The 20,962-nt window shown below is 40.1% G+C and overlaps 1 protein-coding gene across 4 annotated transcripts in view; it reads left to right on the forward strand.

Annotated features, from left to right (window-relative positions):
• Positions 1 to 20,962, forward strand: part of UNC80 (unc-80 homolog, NALCN channel complex subunit) — a 172,525-nt gene that overhangs the window by 85,823 nt on the left and 65,740 nt on the right. For 2 of the 4 annotated variants that reach the window (XM_059703001.1, XM_059703000.1), the window contains exons 26-31: positions 2,020 to 2,185; positions 7,909 to 8,112; positions 9,948 to 10,048; positions 11,526 to 11,726; positions 16,607 to 16,714; positions 18,129 to 18,267. In XM_059703001.1, coding sequence (XP_059558984.1) covers positions 2,020 to 2,185; positions 7,909 to 8,112; positions 9,948 to 10,048; positions 11,526 to 11,726; positions 16,607 to 16,714; positions 18,129 to 18,267 — 919 coding nt within the window. The remainder of the gene's footprint in view (positions 1 to 2,019; positions 2,186 to 7,908; positions 8,113 to 9,947; positions 10,049 to 11,525; positions 11,727 to 16,606; positions 16,715 to 18,128; positions 18,268 to 20,962) is intronic. The other 2 variants (XM_059703002.1, XM_059703003.1) reach the window with 1 other exon arrangement.

Here is a 20,962-nt window from a genome sequence, read left to right on the forward strand (position 1 = left end):
TGGGAGATCAGGAACATAAACTTTCTACCAAGAAGAAAAGAATGTCTAATAGAAATACCCTAAAACAGATTTCACTGTAAAATATTTATTTGACAAAGTCTTAGTTATATACAAAATGTGGGAGAGAAAGCAAAAGAACCTTAAATACAATAGTGAAAATAAAAGTTAATTTGGTTAACCACACATTTCTTAGATAGGGTTAGGAAGTCCCAGAGGCCCTTACGTCATTGGTGGGTAATAAAGTTCAAGGAAAAGGAAAAATGGTATCAAAAGGTATTAAAATGTGCTAAAAATGTATTTTTTGCCAACTTAACAATTTTTTTCTAGATAAATCCCTAAATGCAACTTAATGTGCTTTTTCCCCCCCAAAAAATAACTCTTCTTGGTAGCATTTTAGTCACTTTTTATTAACCATGCCAATAAATAATGTCTTTAAAAAAGAAAAAGCAGCATTTTTACAAGATTTATAATCTAAAGAGCATAATAATCAAAATGTTCTCTAAATATTGACTTCCAAACTTGAGAACAATAAACAAATATTTTTAAAGGAATTCTGTGTGTAAAATTGTTGATCTATTAAAATATTTCCCAATGGAGTTAAGTTTGAGGATTAAATAAAGTTAGCTCAGCAAATAAGTGGGTAAAGGAAATTCAGGTTTAAGAAATCTCATATGAGGGCCAGAAGCACAAAACAGGATCATACACTGGCAGAATTTCTCTCTCCCTTCGAGGCACAGCTCAGTATAAGGGGTTCCTTTTTTGCTGAACTAACTTTACTTAATCCTCAAACTTAACTCCAGCATTACTTCTGTATTTGCTTTTATTTTTGCTATAACAAACTACCACAATTTCGGTTGTTTAAAATAGCTGAATATATAATCTTATAGTTCTGGAGGTCAGAAGTTTTACACAGATCTAACCAGATGAAAATCAAGGTGTTAGCAAGGCCACACGCCTGCCTTTCTGGGGCTCCAGGGAAGAGTCTGTTTCCTTGATCTCATTGCATCTTTCAGAGGCCACACATTCTTAGCTCATTGCCTCTTCCCCATCTTCAAAGCCAGCAATTTAACATCTCTGTCACCCTTCTTCCACAGTCAAATCTTCCTCTGACCACAGCCTGGAAAAGCTCCCCACTTTTAAAGATTTGTGCGATCAGGTTAAGCCTTCCTCTTCCAGGATAATCTTCCATCTTCATCACATGTGCAGAGTCCCTGTTGCAATGTAAAGTGACATGTTCACCAGGTTCCGGGGCTAAGGCAGCGGTTCTCAACCTGTGGGTCGCGACCCCTTTGGGGGTAGAATGACCCTTTCACGGGGGTCGCCTAAGACCATCGGAAAACACATATATAATTACATATTGTGTTTGTGATTAATCACTATGCTTTAATTATGTTCAATTTGTAACCATGAAATTGGGGGTCACCACAACATGAGGAACTGTATTAAAGGGCCGCAGCATGAGGAAGGTTGAGAACCACTGGACCAAGGCACGAACATCTCTGGAAGGTCATTGTTCTGCCAACCACGACCTCCAAGCATGATTTCTAAGCTCCTCCTCTGTCTCTCAGCCTTGGCATTCATCACTTGTTGGCCTCCTCACTCTCTACCTTGGGATTCTGACTTTCTTTCGGACAAGAACCACTTCTTTTTATCACCCAGTACTAACACATTTATACTCAATGCATAATTACTTAATAAACAGGTAAATACCAATTTTAGTTAAAATCATGCACAAAGAATTAGAAGGTAAGTTTGTTCTAAATTTGGAATGAGGTCTGTGCTTTTGGAAGGTGAGGCATGTGAGAAAAAGTGAAAAACTGAGTTAGGGAAGTCTTTTGTTTTTGTTTTTTAAACTCAATGAATATTATTATGGCGACGGTCTACAGTTTGCATTAGGTAAAGGTAAATGGGGCTGTTTAAGGGCAATTCTATGCGACTCAAAACCAAGGGAGGTTTGCCAGGAGACCACTGCAGTGCCGGGAGTTGCCAGCATTCATGTGCTCCTCGCTGACATTTCAGGACCTGGAGAGCTGCAGGCTTCGTCTGGATCCTGAGTTGGACCGACACAGATACGAAAGGAAGATCAGCTTTGCCGGGGTCCTGGATGAAAATGAAGACTCAAAGGATTCCCTGCACAGTAGTAGCCACACCCTCAAATCCGACGCAGGTGGTGAGGAGAAGAAAGGTATGGAAAAGCAGGGATTGTTTCATGTTTCAGGGTTTCTTGTAGAATATTTGGTCTGGGGCCTAACCTACGGAATTGTTTACCCAAAGATGGCTCCGTACAGTACTGTGTCCATCCAGTGAGGTAGGAAACCATTCTGGTTGGGAGTTGGACGCTTCAGTCAGAGAGGCTCAGGTTCTCATTCCAGCTCAGCAGCTCTCCATATTTCATTGACTCCAAGATGCCATCATTCACGCGATGAAACATTACATACCAATAGAAAGGAAAAATACTCCCATTCAGCACTTACACAATACTTTCTTATTGCTTAGTTTGTGTTTCATTCTTTTTTTTATAAATTTTTTTAAAAATATATTTTATTGATTTTTTTTACAGAGAGGAAGGGAGAGGGATAGAGAGTTAGAAACATCGATAAGAGAGAAACATTGATCAGCCACCTCCTGCACACTCCCCACTGGGGATGTGCCCGCAACCAGGGTACATGCCCTTGACCGGAATCGAACCTGGGACCCTTGAGTCCGCAGACCGACGCTCTATCCACTGAGCCAAACCGGTTAGGCTGTGTTTCATTCTTATCAAAATAGAATTTCAGACTTAATTAGATGAAAAATTTTATTTTCAGTATATATCATTCTTGTGCAGCCAAAAAAAGGTAAACCTTTAAGCTGGTCAAAGGGTTTCTAAACTATCCTCAATTCAGAGTTCAAATTTCTTAATCACTTTTCAACTCCGAATTGTCAATGTCCATGATTTTTTTTTTTAAAGGATGATGTCCTGTGAGTCATGAGAATGTTAAGAAAACATCATTTTCAAATTAATCTCTAAAAGGAGTAAAGCTATTGGTGCTAGGTTCTTAAGGAAATATTCAGTTGTATGAAGTTAGCCTACCTTCAATTCCTGCTTCTGAAATATTGCCAAACACATCTGATGGACATCTCATGCACTCGTCCACGCAGCTACCATTTTGCTTCTTGGAGTTAAAAGACACTGATACCCATTCTGTAAAGTTAGTTGCTGATGCTTTAGATCAGTGGTTCTCAACCTTCTGGCCCTTTAAATACAGTTCCTCATGTTGTGACCCAACCATAAAATTATTTTCGTTGCTACTTCATAACTGTAATGTTGCTACTGTTATGAATCATAATGTAAATATCTGATATGCAGGATGGTCTTAGGCGACTCCTGTGAAAGGGTCGTTCGACTGCCAAAGGGGTCGCGACCCACAGGTTGAGAACCGCTGCTTTAGATGTTCACATGGGTACAAGCAACAACAAATGTGTCACAACTGCCACATGGCACCAGGGATGCTAAGTTTTTTTTCCAACTGTAAGACAGATGTCCATTTCCGGTATGTTAAAATGTGAAAAAATGTGCACCTTAAATTGCTAAAATATAGTCACTAGCTGTGTGACCTTGTCCAAGTTACTTACCCCCTAAGTACCATTTTTCTTCTCTGTAAAATTGGGTTAATAACACCCTATTGTGATGTTGAAAGCTTTAAAGGAGACTACGCAAATAAAACATAAACTCAGAACTTGGCACATAATAGACACACAGTCAATAATTGTCTTTTTTTTAAATATCACAAGCTAAAGTAAAGATTGCAAAGTTTTAAGTTGCTCTCTAGAGACGCCTTTAAACTTTTAACTTCTCTATCTGATTGTTGTTCCTTAAATTCCACTGCACATCAATGTTCTCCTAGTGAATTTCAATTAAAAGACCATCAGCACATTTGTAAAACGAGTCAAAGATGATTTTATGGACTTAGTACTTTCTAGTGTCCAATAGACAATGACTCCATGAATGTTTGATGATTTAAGGAATGAACAATCTTGAAAGGAATAGCCCTAAATAGGGAAAACATCAAATCTTTAAAGACTTTAAAACCTTTCATGGAATGGACATACACAGAATTATTTTCTAATATTTCAAGATTGTAGTCATGGCATTTTCAAAATGCAAGTAATTGTTACATCATAATGAACTTATGGTGAACCAAATATTATTTTAGTCAAATCTTAGCAATTTCTGCACGTGAAGAAGTACCAAGTGAATATATTTTCAAATATTCCTGCTTCAGGTAAGGATAACCACATATGAAGAGAAGCTTCCATCTTCTAAGCATAGCCCAAGGGGATTTTTTTTGGTTCATTCAAAGTTATTATTCTAATTATTAAAGTCGCTGAAATGAAAATTTCTAATACTGACATAGTTAAACTTGAGCTGAGTAAATTCTACACCATTTTAAAAAATAAAATATCAGGTTAATTTTAAGGACACTTTAATGATTACTGTTGTATAAATTGCTCTTAATATTCAAAGACACAAATGCTTAGTATTTTTTCTTTTCATAGAATGGCCATGTTAATATATGAAAGTTGTTTAATAAGTGAAGCGCAGAAGACTGACACTATAAATAAATGAAAACATATCCATAAAATATCATTTACCACTTAGCAACTATCTCCTTAAGATTCCTAAATATTCCTTAATCCTTTTTTTCTTTGTGCAATTTCTTTTTAATTTTTTTAAAAAAATATATTTTATTGATTTTTTACAGAGAGGAAGGGAGAGGGATAGAGAGTTAGAAACATCAATGAGAGAGAAACATCAATCAGCTGCCTCCTGCACACGCCCTACTGGGGATGTGCCCACAACCAAGGTACATGCCCTTGACCAGAATCTTACCTGGGACCTTTGAGTCCACAGGCTGACGCTCTATCCACTGAGCCAAACCGGTTAGGGCTCCTTAATCCTTTTGATAAGCAGAATGGGGACCATGAGGACCCTGCTAACTTAGATGATAAAAGTTTTATTTAAATGTTCATACCATCTGTTTATATTAAAGCAAAAAATGTAAGTTCTTGAAATAAACAACCTGGGGACAATTCAGACACTACGGAGGAAAACTAATGTGAAATAATTTTTAAACTAAAAATTTCTGCCTAAAATCTCCAAGCAGGGTCTGTCAAATCATTTCACCCAGATTCCAAATACAAACCAAGATTGGTATTCCAATGCACAAGACATTTCTGATCAGTGGACAATCATCTATTGAGCACCTACTGAATGTGAGGCACTATTACACGTTTTCAGAAAAAGCCATGAAGAGGAAAATTTTCCCACATATGTTTTAGTTTATATTAGCTAAAAGTTAATAACATAATGGGGAGTAACACTACATACTTTTTAATAGAGATGAGTTGTATAAAAAAAAACAAATTAGGGTCAGAGAATTGGTAGTGACCTAGAGTTGGGGGGACTGTTGTTCAGAGAAGGACCCCATCAGTGACACTGAGAAGAGACATGTATCATGTGAAGGAGCCAGTCATGCAAAGGGAGGAGTTTTCCAGCGACAGCCGTGAGAACAAGGCTCTTGTGCAGGAATGAGCCTGGAGCACTTGAAAAAGGCAAAAAGGCCGACATGGTTGGAAAAGAATGAGGGGGGAAAGGTGGTAGGAGGGATGGGGTCAGAGGGCAATTAAATGGGGTCTGTAGATATGTTTAGAAATTTAATTCTACTTTGTGTATCGGAGAGTTGTTGGCAGGTTTTGACCAGAACAGTAATATAATATGTGTATTTATGATTTATGTATTTAAAAGATGAGTCTATCTGTGGGAGTGGGGGGAAAGGGGAGCAGTTAGCTAGTTACATTAGCCTGGGGAATAGGTGATGGGGCTTTCAAAGCCCTATAAAATTTTGATGTGTGGAGCCAGCATAACTTGCTAATGGATAAAATGTGAGATGAGAAAAAAAGGGATAAAGAGATGTTTAATTTAATTTAGATAAATTTGTGTCACTTTCATGGTAGTTCTTGTTGTCATGGAGATAAGGACTAAAATTCAATGCTGTGCAATCTCAACTAATGTTTTTCATGAACAATACCAAATCCGAATTCTAATTGTTGTGTCCTCTATAAATAATCGATGTCATATTCCTTTTTTCTCTATTTTGTTTTATTTTTTTCAATTACCATTTATCCCCCCATACCCTTTTACACCTCCACAACCCTCCACAGTCACCACACTATTGTTCATGTCCATGAGTTCTTTTTTTTTTTTCCTTTTTTAAGTCAATGTCATAATTCTGAACACCAATTTTTCAGTGTTGTCTCCAATTACCCTTGGGGATAGAACAGGTTGCATTATGAAATCAGCCAAGAATGTTAAGGTATACCTCTATACAAATTAAGAAAAAACCTCTAATCTTTTTCTCTACTTCCCAATATACTTTGACATGAAATTGTATTAATGGTCACTAAAAATGATAATTATATTCTATTTCAAATTTATTTCAGGTAGGTCATAAAGTCTCAGTTAAGCCTAAAAATAAATATTGAAGAAATACAGTGGATGAGTTGTGTGCTATAATTAAAATAGAGTAGTATGGTCTCTAGTCTTTATGGAACTTATCCAACTGTGCTGCAAGAATTTTTCTTCAGATGTGAACATCTATCCAGATGTGTCCATTGAGCTCCATGAGGTCTTTGCCAGCTGAGTGGTGATCATTTTCATCCTTCTCAATTACAAGAGTAAATCAAAGATTAAACATTTCACATTATTCAACAGAAATTATTCTGGACTCCTTTACATGGCATTAAAAGTAAACATTTAGTTAACATCTTACAGAGCTGTGTGAGTTCTGTCCCAGTCACAGCTTAACTCTCCTGTGAGTGAGAAATGCGAGACTAAAATGCAATCTTCCCTATAGGGAGTTTAAAAAATATTCATAGCTATGCCATAAATAATTCATTTGAAATCTCGTTCATGTCTTAATAAGGAAAGCTTACAAAAATGACTCCCTCGTGATAATGACTTTAGGCTCTACAAACGCTATTTCACCCTTACAAAAATCAGTGTGTGCCCACACCACATCTTCAAAAGGAAAGGAAAGAGGTGTGTCTATGACAATGAGAAGTAAGGGTGCTTGGGTTTAAAAAGTAGGTTTTAAAGATTTAACATGTTTTTTGTTACCCTTTTATTTTCCTCACTGATGACTGTTTCTTCCAGAACACGAAAGATGAATAATGCATGTTCTTCTTGGTAGATAGAGACTGTAAGGTTGGCTCAGGGTGTTGCAACATTTGGACTCACATCTCACCAAGCCTTCTAACTGAGAGGAGGATGCTATGAAATCACTAGGTGCATTGGGAATGGATCCATGTCCCACCCATGTTCACCCAAAGCACCCCAGTGAAACAGACCCTTTAGTGCCTCTGCTGACGAGCCGAGCGGAACCCACTGCTGACTGTTGGAGAGCGAAGCGTCTCTTGTTTTTATTTCTTAATGAGGTATTCCAAAAGGAAGGGGTTTGCATAACTCACGTGACTCTGCAGGTTCCATTTCAAAAGAAAAACAAAAGCAAATGGTTTGTGGTTCTGTTGAGTCAAGCCATAATGTGATGTAAATGTACTAACAGTCCTAGCAAGGGCACACTCATGCTTGTGAACCCTGGGCCAGCAAGGGAGCAGGCTGTTCCCAGCACCGATGAGCTATGTGTCCAAGAAAGAAGCTGCACCAGCCCTTCCTGGTGGGCCCAGCCTCCTGCCTGCCCAGCAAACCCGCCTGACTGCGGGCGTGGGGGAAGCTCCTTGTCCAGACACGATGCCCATCCAGGTCACCAGGGAGGAGGCCGTCCAGGGACGAGCTGGGGAGAGCTTGGACCTCACACTGGCTGGGGAACCCTAAGGGGGGAAAAGCCCTATTTTATTCTTTCAATGCAGTTCCCAGCAGGAAGAACAGGATAGGAGGCTCCCGCCTGCTCCAGATTAAAGGAACCCGCAGTTTCCAAGTGAAGAAGGGGGGTTCCTTGTCCAGCATTCGCCGGGTCGGCAGCTTAAAGAGCAGCAAGTTATCACGGCAGGACTCAGAGTCTGAGGCTGAGGAGCTGCAGCTGTCCCAGAGCAGGGACACTGTCACTGACCTAGGTAACAGAGAAGAGTGGGGTGTGCAGAGATGTGGGGGGTAGGAAGACAGGGCCCAAATCCTGACACAGCCAAAGTCCATTTTCTTACGCATCCAAAGGTGGAGGGCAGAGCCATAAGTTAGACCATTCTTTCAGTCTGAAAACCATACTACCCTTAGAGCAGGGCTGCCCAACCCTTAGTGGGCACATGGGTCACCTGGGAGTTTTGATAAGATACAGATTCTGTTTCAGTCTGGGGTGGGAGCCAGAGAGTCTAGACGTAAAGCTGACGCTGCCGGTCAAGGTCCACAGTTTGAGGAATGAGGACGTAGAGTATCTATTTGGGAGAGAAGACACTTTAGTGACAGGGGCAGTTTTTTGAAATCCAGATGTTTCTCTAAAGCAAGACATAGGTATTCCCTTGGGGACAGCTAGCTAAAGGTCCTCTATGTTTTAAAGTCTCTATTTCACATTAAAAGCAACCAAAATATCATTAAGGGGCGATTGTCTAGAGCTGACAATTAGTGACCTTCAGCAAGTCAGTGTCTCAGGAATTTTTCTCCATCTAAACAATGGGAATAATTCTATGTGCTCCATGCCTACTCTGAAGGGATGCTCTAAAGATAAACACCTGAAGGTGAGGTCTTTATACAACCAGAGCATTGGGGATGGAGCTTGTCACTGTAGGATCCAAAGAGACTCTGAGTCCCAAAATGTGTTAGTACTATAGGCTCTGGTTATCATCTTAATAGAAAGAAGGTTAAGCAGGCATGCTGATAGGACTCATTAACTGCCTGGAATTTAACTATTAAGTAAAAGTTGAAGCACACTTTCTTTGTCATTCAGTCCCTATATGAGTAGCAAAAGAGAAAGATCTCCTTTCTAGGTGAAATTGTTTCAGAAATCAGTCAGGAACTATCAATAAATGACCAACCAGCCTGCGAAATAGCAGCTGAGTATATCTATTTGAAGTGAGTTTAAAATAGGAAACGTTTCTACACCCACGGACCCTTGCCTTTGAAAATAGCTAATTTATGTGTTAAGATTCAGCTTATGTTTTAAGGAGACAATAGAAGAAACCCCATGACTTCTTTTGGTACAGGTTTGAAACTGAAGCAGTATCATCAGTTAGTTTGGGGAGGGGGCTTGGATATTCAATTAATTGAATTGGTCAATTAAGCCTGACCAGTTGAGTCAAAATAGCCAGGGTAGAAACATAGTTTTGTCATAGAGAAAACCCAAGAAAGCTTTTAGATTTGAGGACAAAGCTTCATTATTTAGTATACTAAGTAGTGAATTCCACAGAAGGAAATCCTTTTTGTCCACAATTAGACACATTTGCTTTCAAATTCCCTTCATTTTTCCAAGGCACGTGCCCATCTTTGAAATAGCTCTGCCAGTAAAGCAGGTGGTGTTAGGGACAGTAGCACCAGCCATAGGCACAGCACTGGAGGGGGCAGTAGCACTCTGGGTGGCCACTGCAGGTTGGTTGGTGTCCCTATTCAACTCTACCTGCGAGGTCTGGGCAGTCTGGAATGCATTTGGGCACACTCACCCAATAACTTGCTCATCTCAGCAATTCAAGGACTTGACCCTGTTTTTTCTCTGCTCCCATGTCTAAACATGGAAGCCACCTTAACAGGGGTCATAAATGTCTTTGTAATTGCCAGTATAGCTGATGGTGAAGGGAACAGCTCCTATTAATATTCCTCCACTAAAATCGAAGCTATGCCCTGAAACCCACTGGGCCATGGTAGTCTGCCCTAGGATTCAAAAGCATGGAGAATTGTACCATACCAACGTGCTCTCCAAGGAGACCGAACAACATAACCCTCTCTTGGTATTTTTCTTTTGAAGAAGGGAGTCCGTGGAGTGCAAGCGAACCCAGCATCGAGCCAGAAGGAATGAGTACTGCTGGCACAGAGGAGAATTACCACAGGAACATGTCGTGGCTTCATGTGAGTAGGAATCCCAGAAAAAACCCTGAGATCAATTTCTTTGGGCACCTGGAAAGATCCATGATGAGAGGACAAAAGATTATACCAAAGCCATCAATCCAATTTAGCCTTCAAGAAAAACCAGAGGCTTATATTTCAGTGGAACCTCTCAGTATTCACTATGCGTGGTGTTCTGCTGGTTACTAGTCCTTTTAAGTTTAACTAAGACCAAGGGTTCTTTGTTATGGCTGACTTTTGGGTCACCTTAAGTCAGGGAAAAATCATGAATGGCTAGGCCAGATTGGTAGTCAACACAACTTGAGTGGCACAGGCAAGGCATCATGACCAGTTTTATACAGGTTATCACAGATACAGAGAGCAAGGTCATGGTGCTGGTCTTGAGTCTGCTCTCCATTCAGTATGGCACGTAGTCTCTCCCAGGTTAGGGGTTGGGGTGAGTTCTAGTTTCAGGAAAGGTGGAAGCATCCAGAGGATTGCTCTATGCATATCTGACTAACCTTGTGGCTCTAGGAATGCTAGTGCCTTTGGGGAAGGCACTGAAGAGTTCACTCCTTATCTTAAAATAACTATTTTAAATCAACTGAGTTCTTTTCTGGAATCTAACTTGGGAAGTCTAGGAGATGTGAGGATTTGAGCCAGATTAGGCCACAAGTAAGGTGCTAGAATGGCCTAAAAGACAAAGAAAAATGTTAATTTGTAGAGAGAGGAAAGAAAACTCTACAGTGGAGTTCAAGGCCCAGCTGAAGGTCATAGGTGAGGGTGGAAGGTGCAGAACTGTGTTCAAGTTCCATGAAGGGGGGCTGGAGTTAAAGACCATCCCACAGCTCTCAAAGGTCAACCAAATCCCTTAGGGCAGAACTTCTTGTCAGTTTATGCCAGTGATGGCGAACCTTTTGAGCTCGGCGTGTCAGCATTTTGAAATACCCTAACTTAACTCTGGTGCCGTGTCACATATAGAAATTTTTTGATATTTGCAAACATAGTAAAACAAAGATTTATATTTTTGATGTTTATTTTATATATTTAAATGCCATTTAACAAAGAAAAATCAACCAAAAAAATGAGAGGACCCACGTGTCATAGGTCCGCCATCACTGGTTTATGCTCTTCTATTTGGCTCCTTCTGAAATAGAAGAGCTGAAAAAATACTGTGATGTATTTCAAGGTCAGAATCTTCATTTGAAAATATATGGAAATCATATTCTTCAAAATAATCGTTTTAAGTTTTTAAAGATTACAAACGTTTATTGTTTCAAAAGATCTTTCTATCAAGTGTGAATGGAGGTAGCAAAAATAGCCGAGTACATAAAGGCTTATACCTCTTGGTTCTCTTATGGGAATTATTGAATCATTGTGGTTTCAGGACCCATCAAGGAACATTGATGTTCTCAGTTTCCATCTCCCACCCCACATATATGTTCCTAATTTGTCTGCACTCTGGTGGCCTGGTTGAGTCTCAGTGACGTCTGTGTTTCAGGTCATGATCTTGCTGTGCAATCAGCAAAGCTTTATCTGCACCCATGTTGACTACTGCCACCCACACTGCTACCTGCACCACAGCCGCTCCTGTGCCCGGCTGGTCAGGGCCATCAAGCTGCTGTATGGAGACACCGTGGACTCCCTCCGGGAGAGCAACAACAACAGCAACGTGGCTCTCAGGGGCAAGAAGCAGAAAGAGGTGAGTGAGTGATCAGTCAGTACAATAATATGCCAGTTTCAGGGAAAGTGATGTTCTAATAATCTTTCATCTGGAAATAAAAACTTCAGACCACTGTAGTTCTATCACAGGCTACAGGTCTCCCTGATTCTGAGCAAAGGTAGAAGATGAGTGCAAGAAAGACAAAGGATTGGTCTTCATGTCCGTGAACAAACATGAAATCATTTCCAAGGTTTTGTCTTATTTCCATGAGTAAATATGAACACGTGGGGCGGTGGTAAGGAGTAGGTTATTGTGGTAGGCAGAATAATACCCTCGCCCTAACCAATTTGGCTCAGGGGATAGAGCGTCGGCCTGCAGACTGAAAGGTCCCAGGTTCGATTCCGGCTAAGGGCATGTACCTTGGTTGCGGGCACATCCCCATTGGGGGGTGTGCAGGAGGCAGCTGATCGATGTTTCTCTCTCATCGATGTTTCTAACTCTCTATCCCTCTCCCATCCTCTCTGTGAAAAATCAATAAAATATATTTTTAAAAAATAATAATACCCCCAAGTTGTCTGCATTTTAATCCCTGGAACCTGTGAATATGTTACCTCATGTGACAAAAGGAATTTTGACTATGAGAATAAAAAAATCTTATAATGGGGAAAGTAACCTGAATGATCCATTATAAGGGTCCTTATATGTGAAAAAAAGAGGCAGGAGAGGCAGAGAAAGAGATGTGACAACAGACATAGAGGTCAGAATGAGGCAGGGCTGTGAGCCAAAAACTGCTGGCAGCCAGAGGCTGCAAAAGATTAGGCAATGAATGATTCCCGAAAGCCTCCAGAAGGGATGCAGCCCTGTCAATCTATCGTAGACCTCGGACCTTCAGAACTGTAAGATAGTAAATTTGTGTTGTTTTAAGACATGAAGGTTGTGGTCATTTGTTAAAGCAACAATAGGAAACTGATACCATTAGGTGCTATCAAGAAATAAATGGCCCAACTATTCACAGATAAATAGATAACACAGTCATCTCGGTCAAATCAGACCTAGAAACTCCTTCAAGAAACGATTACATTTTCTAAGCATTCAGCTGCACTTTCCTGACAGCTGAGCTGGCAGAAGATGAAGTCAGCCGCCAGGCTGCCCTGTTCCTGCCAGGAAAGCCTTGGGTTGCCCACCTGCCCCTGAGCAGGCATGATGGCCAAGACGCCTGACTGAGTGCCGCTGGCTGCCCAGGCAGCTGCTTCTCCCAAGTGGTTTTGCAAAGAGGTTTTTATATAATACCTATTCATTTCAATAAGCATTCATTGTGCACCTGCTGTTGGCGCAGTATTAGGCCAGACATTCTGGGAGACATGAAAAATAAAGAAGTATGAGGCGAGGACTTTTTATAAGCCAGGTTTGGTGGGTTGGGGGAATGACAATTAGATACAAATCAAATAGCTAGAGAATATGTGCAAGAACAAAAATTTCACAGTTGAGTTGTGTAGCAATTTGTAATGTTTTAGCACTTGTAAAGGGATTTTTAAAAAAACTACAGCTTTTTATTATGGAAGCAACACAGGTTCATTGAAGAAATTTTTGATAATACAAAAGATCCTAAAGAAAAATATATGTATCTCATGCATCTCATTTAAGTGAGCTAACTCATCTTCTGGGATAGGATCTTTTAGTTAGTTTTTTTTTCTTCATCATCTATGTGGGGATATAAGGCAGATGCATATAATTAACAAAGTGCTTTGGATTCTTATGAATCTTGCGCAAGAGATATTGTTCTCCCCATTTTATAGATGAAAAAGTCAAGGCTCATAAAGATGGGATTGTCCACAATTCACATCTATAACCTACTCATCTAGACTTTCATTTAGAAATATGGAATATCAAAGTCTTCTAACTAGACTCTATTGCATCTCATGGTATTCAAACTACACAAATTCTGAGGGAAAAGCAGGTGGGGAATAGATCAATGTGGGTAACAAACTGCATGAACTGCTACATGCTGGCATAAAAGAAAAATATATACATATGCATGTTTGTGGGTATGCATAGAGACAGACATGTATATAGACAGATATACCTCAAACATACATAAATGACACTACATTCAAAGAAAACCTATTTTCATTAGGTAAGCTCTCCTGCATACAAAAAACTTCCTTAGCTTTAATAGAAAACCATATATATTGGAAGTTGTAAAAGTAAACCAGCTAAAATGAATGTTCATTGTTCACACACTCTGAGATTTCTTTCTGCCGTATCTGCTCCAATTGTACCCTCACCTGTAAATTCATACATGACCAAACCCAAACATCCTTCAAAATCCAACTCAAATCCCCCCTCCTTTCAGAAGCCTTTTCTGATCTCCCTGATGTTTGCCACAAGGCATACTGCAGGTGGATAGGCAATGCTATTTTTCTTCCCTCCTTTCTTTAAATGACACAGGCATCTACTTGTGCATTTTTGATTCTTCATTCAATTGAAGAATTGAATTCATTAATTCATCCATCACCTGTCGATTAAATTTTTAAAGACCCTATGGCCCATGCTGAGTCCATACTAGGTGCTGGGTATGCTAGTGGGCTGCATAGTGCTGGGGTGTTTCGTGAGTGCCCTCCTGCTCTGGTCCAAACAGGACACTGGGCTGACGCAGCAGGAAAGGTTTCTCTGCATTGCTTACACTTCTGAAAGGGAAGAGAAAGGAAAGAAGTGAGTGTCCTCTCTTCTTAACCTATTTAAATTAGTCATACGGGTGGAGAGCTCAAAGATGCATTGAGTCTTCTGTGCTAAACATTTTATTTCCAAAACGCCGCCTCCTGTTCCAGCTCTGTTGTTGTTTTTCCCTCTCATGATGTTCCCATTTGCCTGGTCTGATTCTGTCACGTGAATGAACAATGCCCACATTTTCAGAGCCAAAGTGAAAACAGAGTGGGCAGTATATCAAGAATGAAAGCAGTGCTTCTGAATAAAATCAAGTATTATGAGCATTGGTATTTTGTTCCTATTTCCTATTTGACTGGTTTTATGGTAGAATATGTGTGTGGCAGTGATTACGTTTTGTTAACCCATCTCACTCTGATCAACCTGTTCCTCTGATCTCAGTGCTCAGAGACTCACTGTGCATCTGGTAGTCTATTTCACTGCACTTCCAAAATCGAGCGGTTTTATAAACTACCAGATATATACCAAGGTCACCAACGAATTATTAGATTTTTCCTACATATCTGTACCTTTTCTGGTGGTATGTTCTAAACAGAGTAAATGTTCAGTTAGTACTTGCTGATGAAAAAAGAAGTCACATTTTCCAAAATTCTGAATAACATCTGTTAAATTAAATATTGAAAAGTAAGGTAAGTTTTCATTAAAAAATATTCAGACAAAGGATAAAGGAGTGAAATATTTATAAAATTCAAGAATTTATGTTTTAAAATAATTGTAATGACCTGGGAAATATTCATTATAAGGTCATAGTGACCCTCACAGGGTAGGGGATTTTAGGCATTTAATTTTCTTCTATATAGTTTTTTGTGTTGGTTTTCCAGATATTCTGCAATTTGCCTGTATTGTTTTATAAATAGAATAAAAGAGAGGTGCCACTTTCTTAAATTCTAAAATTACATGTGACAATCATTGTCTGTATTTATATGGAAAATGATTGTCACATAATTTTAGAACAGTTTTCAAATTATAAAACAATACAAGTTTGTGCTTGTTTATTGCTTTTCATTCACAGAAAAAAATTGCAGGATTTCTCTCCCAAAATGATATGTGTTCCCAAGTATGTGCTTCCAAGTTTTTACCTTTAGAAAACACAGCAAAATTTTGAATTCATTTCCAACTCTATTTCATTTAAAATGTTCGTTCCACACCAGTCATATAATAGATGTGTTGTCTTGGGTCTTTTTGTCAGAGTTTTGAAAGACTTTCTTGGAACATGCATGTACTTTTAGATTTGCCTTCCCTTTCAAAATATCTCCATCTATAACACTGTAGCGCACTGTTCGAAAATCTTAAGGAGCTCAGTTTTGTCCTTTGGCATGGAGGGAGAAAGTGTTTCATTGACATGGCACTGGAAAAACAAATGAGCACTTATTCTGTGCAAAGGGATGGATCCCTCTTTGCACAGCCTGGAGTGCAAAAATAGGAGGAAGCTGGTTTCAGGATAAATAAACAAGAACCTGTCACCGTTGGGACCGATCATTCTCCCAGCTGCTCGGCCCACTCCATTCTGTGGCATTTAGGAGTCAGGGGAAGACATTGTCTCCTTCGTGCTTACAGAGATGAGTCAGGCCTATTCTTGGACCCTGGGGGAGGGACCAGTTTGAAAGGACGATTAGATGAGCATGCTTTTTTTTTTAAAGAAGGTAGCCTTCCTGTGCAACTCAGGCCTAGATCATAGATGCTCTGAACTCGTGCTTCCTAGATGAGTCCTTTTATTATTACTTGCTAACACTCCTCCCTGAAATAGTTTCATTCTTATGTGACCAAGTGGTCGACTTGTAACCTCCAACCCTGTAAGGGGACTCCTAGGTAGAGTGGATTTTAACCGACTTCATGTTTTAAAAGATTTGTGTTTTAACAGCTTGGTGGAGTATAATTAGCCCTAAAATGAAAGTCAAGAGGTCCTTGTCCTTTTCTCATTCTGCTAACAACCAGTTTTGCAACTTGGCCGAGTTACTTCATCTCTCTGGATCCCGTTTCCTTCGTGTAAAGAAGACCTGTTGATACATATCCCTATGCTTCCTTTTTATTACAAAGTCAACTGCATTTAATTTTCAAGGAGTGTGGCACCCCAACAGGCCTGAGATCGTCTTTCCCATGAGATGAGGAGGGTTGTTGGAGAATCTGGGGACACTGCGCTGGGGGTTTGGGAGTGAGCACAGCACTCTGCGTGACATATCCCCTGTGCTTTTCAGTGCTCAGACAAGTCCTGCCTGAGGACACCTTCTCTGAAGAAGAGAGTTTCAGATGCCAACCTGGAGGGGAAAAAGGACTCTGGAATGCTGAAGTACATCAGACTGCAGGTATTGGCACCTGGATCAGAAACAGTCAGGGAGCCGTGACAGGCAGAGGGCTCCAGCTACTCTATTTGCTAATGTTTGGTTCATACGGTGCCATCTGGCACCATGTCGACATGATGGTTCCTTTAATGGATGAGCTAGGGTGCCACCAAGTGTGCAAGGAAAATACCCCTCCTTGCTAGACAGCCAACTTCCACTGTGACAGGGTTTTGGGAGTTTGGCTGTAACCATGCCTCTCCCCTCTCTCCCTCCACCAATGGAGCTAGTTTCTCACTAGTGTGTGGTGGCGGTGCTCACAGGTCTTGGAATGACAGTATCTGGGCTCCAATCCCACATCTGCTGCTCTGGCACCAGGCCTTGGGCAACTTACCTAATTTCTCTCCATCTTAGTTATCATCCCCTATAGGATTATAACTAGTCCCATCTCAAAGGATTATTGCATGGATGAAATAAAATAGTACTCTTACCTACTTATTCAGTGCTTGACACTTCGATATATTGTTATTACAACCAAAGCTCTAAATCATAATACATTTCCCCATGGGGGGAAAGATACTTTTTATGATTTTCCGGAAAGTGTTTAAAATAATGGTTAAAGACCTAGACTTGCTTGGAACCTATATTGATTGCCTAAATTATCTGAAATAATGGATTAAATAGGATTTTGTGGGTTAATCAGGGGTAATAACCATAAGGTGTAATAGTATTTCAAGGGTAAAATGCCATCCAAATTCACACTGGTTTAAAAAACTAACTTCCTGAGTAGAACTCCTTTGTGAATTAGAGACTGCTCATAGTTTTCAGTGGAAATCAGCTCTTAACAGGAAAGAAAACAGGATGCTTCAAAAGCCCATCTGGCCTGGCCAGCATGGCTCAGTGGTTGAGCTTCATCCTATGAACCATGAGGTCATGGTTCAATTCCCGATCAGGGTACATGCCAGGTGGCGGGCTCAATCCCCAGTGTGGGGGTGCAAAAGGCAGCCAATCAATAATACTCTCTCATCATTGATGTTTTGATCTCTCTCTCTCTCCTTTCCTCTCTGAAATCTATATCTATATCTATATCTATATCTATATCTATATCTATATCTATATTAAGCCCATCAGGACTCTTAGCACAGATATGTTGGTTGGAGACTCATTTTTCTCCTAGAGCTGTACTTATTCTACAGTTTATTCCTTAGGTGTTTGCAAAGCCGTCTTTATGGTAAAAGCATCATAAAATTAGTATGATTTTTTCCTAATCATGTGCCAACTAATAAGGTATAAAGCTTATAATATGCCATGCCAATAAATATGCCCCATTTTAGAAGGTATTCTAAGGTCATTTAAGGAAAGCCGAGGGAGAAGTGTCACACAAGGCTCAAGGGGAGAAGAGCAATCAAACACGTGAAGCCATGGTTTCCATCTCTCCCAGGTGATGAGCCTGTCGCCTGCTCCCTTATCTCTGCTCATCAAGGCAGCACCAATTCTGACGGAGGAGATGTATGGGGATATCCAGCCAGCTGCCTGGGAGCTCCTGCTCAGCATGGATGAGCACATGGCTGGGGCGGCAGGTAAGGAAAGACCACCTGGAACCTTGGTCCTGCTGCCACGCATCCCGGTGTTTAAACAAGAGAGAGACGCATTTATTCCAGTTTCACTCCCAGGTCAGATGGACAGCAAGTGTTAGGACCGAACAGAGCCACGCACTGCAGTGAGGCAGGCCTTGGCTCTAGGTGTACTCTCCACTTCACTGGATAGTTTGCACAGGAGCAGTGGGTCTCTCCCAGGGTGTCACCAAATTATAGAGAATGGTTTTCTCCAGAACCTACATGGTCTCTATATTTCACAAAGAATCAAATTCTTCCTTTTGTTCGATTGCCCAGATTTACCATGAACCACCATCATTTGCTTTCTTAAATCTTAATGTGAGCCATGTTCTATATCCAAATTACAATATCAAAACAAATTTGTTGAAACTTAAGTGACATGTCCAAAGGCAGTAGGTGCAAAATGTGGGTTCTTCACTTTTTTCCTGCTTTTTGAACATATTTCTTTAGTTTTATATACTTATTTTAATTGCAGAATACACAAGGTGATAATTCAAATAACACAAAAATGTATGAAGGTAAAAATGTAACTCTTTTCCCTTGACTCCCAGTCCACTTCTTTAGAGGCAAAAATTTTTAAGTATCTCAGGACCCTCTGGTACACTAGGTGTATGTATGTATGTATGTATTGCATGTTTCCTTTTTCACACAAATAGGACAACACCATTTACATCTTTCATTTATATCTAGGAAACCAATTTTTAATTTTAAGAATTTATTTGAGCAAAAATGCAATTCAAATTGAGCAGTGCCAAATCAGAAGTGATGAGGAACTCTCTAACCGGAGCTCAGGGAGAAACTTTTATAGAGAAAAGACAGAAGCAAAGTAAGACAGTTATTGACTGGCTGTAACTTAAAGCCTAGTCGACTGTTTGTGCTTGGTTTTCCTTAGTGTATTGATTTGTATCCTTGAGGCATTTCCAGGCTAAGATTTTGGTTTGCTTACACAGACACCCATGGCATTAAAGCCACATCCCTATAATGGCCTCCTTGTTTAATTAATTTAACAATTTCCCCCTTTTGGTTACCTTCTCATCTGAGATATTGATCAAAAAATTGGTATTAGCACCAACTTTCAGTCACCTTTAGAGTTCAGTTGCTTTTGTCTCATTGTGAAACCCATAGGCTTGTTTTCTGATCTGTGGAAGTGTTGTTTTTGCTGTTCATCTCTTTGTTTAATTTATTTCTGTGTCTCTAAGCACAGTGATGTGCAACTGATAGCTGTGAGCGTGCATATCAGACCTCTGAGAGGACATAGCAAACCAGGGAGGCTTCAGTGGTAACTATTAGGAGGATAATACCAAGAAACTGAAGTATACTCCTTAGCCAGGGCCCCCATAAACCAAACCAGTGGTATCAAATAAATCAAAGAATGTAGCTGAAAGGGCATGAGCTAGTTGGCCTGTTTGTTAATTTCTTGCATTTGCTACAATACAAAGGTGCTGACCCATAAAGTGTGAGATATTTTTTTGTGACACAGACAGTAAGGAAATCATTCTAATACCTCCTTAGCAAGAAACTTCAGGGACTTTTGTTGTGCAGCTATGGCCTTAGCAGTAGATTCAGCAATAGTTGCCAGAGTTAAGATGCAAAAATCAAGTGGTGAAAAGGCAAAAGAAATAAAAGTTTCATAGGAAGGGGGGCGTAGGAAGAGATTATCCAAAGAATTTATATGCATATATGCATAACCATGGACATAGACTGTAGCAGTGATGGCGAACCTTTTGAGCTCGGCGTGTCAGCATTTTGAAAAACCCTAACTTAACTCTGGTGCCATGTCACATATAGACATTTTTTGATATCTGCAACCATAGTAAAGCAAAGACTTATATTTTTGATATTTATTTTATATATTTAAATGCCATTTAACAAAGAAAAATCAACCAAAAAAATGAGTTCGCGTGTCACCTCTGACACGCATGTCATAGGTTCTCCATCACTGGACTATAGGGTGGCGAAGACCTGGGGCGGAGGGCAGGGGCAGACTAGAAGGGGTCAATGGGGAAGAAAGAGGACATCTGTAATATTTCAACAATAAAAATAATTTAGCCCTAGGCAGTTTGGCTCAGTGGATAGAGCCTCGGCCTGCCTCGGTTCGATTCCGGTCAAGGGCACATACCTCCGTTGCAGGCTCCTCCCCAGCCCAGGCCCTGGTCAGGGCACATGCAAGAGGCAACCAATTGATGTGTGTTTCTCTCACATCAATGTTTCTGTCTGTCTTTCCCTCTCTTCCATTCTCTCTAAAATCAATGGAAAAATATCCTCAGGTGAGGATCAAAAGAATAAAAAATAAATAAATTTAAAAATAATAACGTAGAAATCATGTCACTACACTTGCTATATGATCCAACCATTCCACTCCTAGCACAAAACAGCAAAAAAAGGATGAAGACCTTGATCTGTGATCATGGGAGAGTTGTTTGGCCACAAGATGGCGTCTGCTTCTGGGGAGGAAACTCTTAGTGAACTTGAATTTTAGATTTCCCTTGGGCATAAGGTTCCAAGAGTCTGGAGGAGCTCTTTTTAGTTGGAGGATGTAGAGCCAACATTCAAGTCCCTGAAGTTTGGCCGCCGTCTGTATAGTGAGGAGGACCTAAAATGGTTCATTTCTCACAGATTTAAGGGCAGTCTTTATTTTTAGTGATTCCAAGTCAGAAGG

Source organism: Myotis daubentonii, chromosome 7 (genome assembly GCF_963259705.1).
Source record: "Myotis daubentonii chromosome 7, mMyoDau2.1, whole genome shotgun sequence".
In the NCBI taxonomy this organism is placed as follows: domain Eukaryota; kingdom Metazoa; phylum Chordata; class Mammalia; order Chiroptera; family Vespertilionidae; genus Myotis; species Myotis daubentonii.